At 31.9% G+C, this 3,193-nt stretch overlaps 1 protein-coding gene across 1 annotated transcript in view; it reads left to right on the top strand.

Annotated features, from left to right (window-relative positions):
* The first annotated feature begins 2,721 nt into the window (after positions 1-2,721).
* Positions 2,722-3,193, top strand: part of LOC106875201 (GDNF-inducible zinc finger protein 1) — a 13,047-nt gene continuing 12,575 nt past the window's right edge. The window contains exon 1 of the mRNA XM_014923246.2: positions 2,722-3,039. Coding sequence (XP_014778732.1) covers positions 2,874-3,039 — 166 coding nt within the window. The 5' untranslated portion in view covers positions 2,722-2,873. The remainder of the gene's footprint in view (positions 3,040-3,193) is intronic.

Genomic DNA, 3,193 nt, shown 5'->3' with positions numbered 1-3,193 from the left:
TATATATATATATATATATATATATATATATATAGCTGAAATTTACAGAAAAACAAAAGATGAAGACAGGTGTATAAACAACAAACAGGTGTATTAGTTTAACACTTGGGAAGATGAGAAAGTCTTTTATGTTTTGAGCCTACACTCTTCAACAGAAAGGAGCACAAGGAAATAAACAGAGAGAGAATAAAAAACTTTTGGAGCTAGTGGTCAATCATATATATATATAGTCAATCCAAACATGAACAAGCAAGAAAAAAACAACAACGCAAGGACGTGGAACAAGTACTGTGTTATTGGACACTCAGGAAAGGAAAAGAAAGAAAGAGGATTTCACATTTTGAGCAGAGCTCTTCTTCAGAAATATAGAAAATGTCCAAAGAGGGGAAGATGGAGAAAGAAAATCGCCAACGATACATGATGGAAAGAAAAATACAGTATGGGGTGAAAAAAGAAGAAGCAAAGAGAAAAAGAATGTTTAAAAGAAGAAAGGAAAAGAAAACAAAGAAAAGAGAACATAAGGAAAGGAAAAACGAGACAAGGCAGAGAGAGTTAGAGAGAGGGAAAGAGAGAGAGAGAGAGTAAGAACAGAGTGAGAAGAAGAGGAAATGAAGGTAGTATATTGATAAGAGAGAATGATGTAGGGTGGGCAAATATGAGAATGTCCAAAGAATGCAATGGAAAAATTCAATAGAAAAATAGCAGATAAGAACATGGATGAACTTTGGAACCATTGGCATTTATGGGTAGTAACAGATGGAGGAAAAAGTAAGTAAATATATAAAAAATAATGACATGACTGTTAGAATGAATAACAGCGAGGGGGCTAATTTGAAGGAATGGTAAAAAAAAGTGTAGGTAGCAATTGTGGTAGTAGTGTATAAACTAAATATAGGATAATACTAAAAAAAAAATTTGAGGAATAAATGGAATAAATGAAGGTATATAGTAGAATATTGAGGAAGGTATGGGAAAATATTGAAAAATTCCGAAAAAAGAAACAAAATGACAATTAAGATAGAGAGAAAAGGAATCATAACAGGAGTGGTTTTAGAGGGCTGGTCCATAGTTCAATAAGTAATAATTGAAGTAATTGTTATAAATAAATAAAATAAGAACTATTAACTGTCTCTCTAAAATAATACCTCTGTTGCTATGATTTGTTTCCTTTTCATTTTAACTGTTATGTTTTACAGTAATTTTACATTTTTTCTCGGGATTGTTTACAAAACTATACGTTATCCAATGTGTAAGTAGGGTGTGATATGAGGTGACTTAGTTGTTATTTATAACAATGTGTGTGTAGACCAATGCTTCTCAAACTATCTGATGTTTTTTTTTTTTATCCAATGTTCCAGGAACAGGTAAGATTTCTTAGTAATATCAATTAGTACCGGAAACAATATATATAATGAATATAATAAAAGTTGACAATTTTTTTAATCTTATATTTATTTTGTAAACAAATAAGACAATATTACATAAGCTGATAAGTTGCTTACTGCAGTGCATAAGGCGAAATAACTGAAATTATGCTATTGTTTCTTTCTTTTCGGGAAACTCGCCGCGTACCGGCAGCTGATGACTGGCAGACAGGCACCGGTCCGCGGACCCCCCTACTTTGAGTAGCACTGGTGTAGACAATTGACAAGTGTTAAACTGTTTCGTCTAAATGCATTTAAAAGACAAAATCTAAGGGAGGTAACACATATCTTTAGATTTAGATTTGTGCTCTAAGGGGAGTAATTAAAAATGTATGTTATTAGAGTAGCTTGACCTTACAAGTTTTAAAAAAAAATTGGAACACTTAACTGCTATTGCACGACTTCTAATCTTGACAATTCTAAATCTCAGGCTTTATATATCTGAAAGAAACCCGCATCTCATTAAGAAATTCTTTTCAGATTTTAGTAAGGAAAAAAAAAACATAACTCCCTAACTTCCTCATAATTTTAATATTTCAAGTTACACATTGTATATTTCTTCAAAATTAATAGAAATACTACTCTTTTTTTTTTTACGAGTGAATTTCCGTGAAAAGATTTTTTTTATTTGTTGGCTAATTCTTCATCATTTTGAGAATTTTTATTTGTATCTAAGTATAATGGAAAGGACAATATTTTTGTTTGCAAGGATAACTTTAAATGACGATGATGTTCATAAATTTGCTCGTGTGTTGTGAAAAGATCTAGAATTTAACGTTCTGAACTGACCTTGGAAGTAAAAGATTTTTGGTGCTACAGTTTTGTGCCATTATGTTTGTGTATGTATGTGTTGTTATACAAAAAAGCTCAATAGCAAACATGTGTGTGTGTGTGCGTGTGTGTGTGTGGTTGTGTGTAGATCATATGGAATGTTATAAATTGCCATTATAACAGGCGTTAGGAGAAGAAGGAAAAGAAAACTCAATTTTCTGAACAAAAATTAACAACCTGCAGATCATATTTTTCTAATTTACGTCAGCTTTCCACTGAGTTAATTTATCAGAAACTCTCACCGTTTCCGGATATTGAAACTTCACTCAATATAATACTTTCATACACATAATAAAAAGTATCGATTTTATTTATCTTATCTAAACAGATTTTAGTAATGAATTGTTGTTTGTATTCATATAAAAATTTTGGATGAAAATGTATGGAAAGAAGCAGCATATAAATAAAACATTAAAAAAAAATTGGACTGGAGTTGCGTCCCTTTAATCTCTTATACTGCGCATGTTAAACAGGAAGCGGATATTAAAGGGTCCTTCACCATGTTGACTTGTATATGTTTGAACTTTAACGTTTTCAGTTGTTTTGTTTGCTGTTTACATCCCATCATTAATTAGCTTATAATTTAGATGAATTGCTGGTGTAGTTTACATTCGGGGAATGACTTTACTGAATCAACTTGACATCTATATACCATTTGAATTTATACGGAAATGTGTGGAGAGCAGCCATGAAGGCCGCCCTGTTTCGTGGTCGGCTTCTATCAATGACATCGTTGCTTCGGACAAGACTTCAGATCGTCTCTTATCTCATCCGATCTCTTCTGGTAATAGTTCGTTTTGTTCTTTTATACATCCTTAGAGTTATGTTTACCCAATGTCTCGGTAATTTTTTACCATCTCTCCTTTTACTTCTCTGCGTGTTTTAATTAAGTAAAACATTTTCTGATAATTAAAGTGTCATGAGAAGACGTTTTCCTT

The sequence above is a fragment of the Octopus bimaculoides genome, chromosome 3, assembly GCF_001194135.2.
Source record: "Octopus bimaculoides isolate UCB-OBI-ISO-001 chromosome 3, ASM119413v2, whole genome shotgun sequence".
Taxonomy (NCBI): Eukaryota; Metazoa; Mollusca; class Cephalopoda; order Octopoda; family Octopodidae; genus Octopus; species Octopus bimaculoides.
This window is presented reverse-complemented; position numbering and strand designations above follow the sequence as displayed.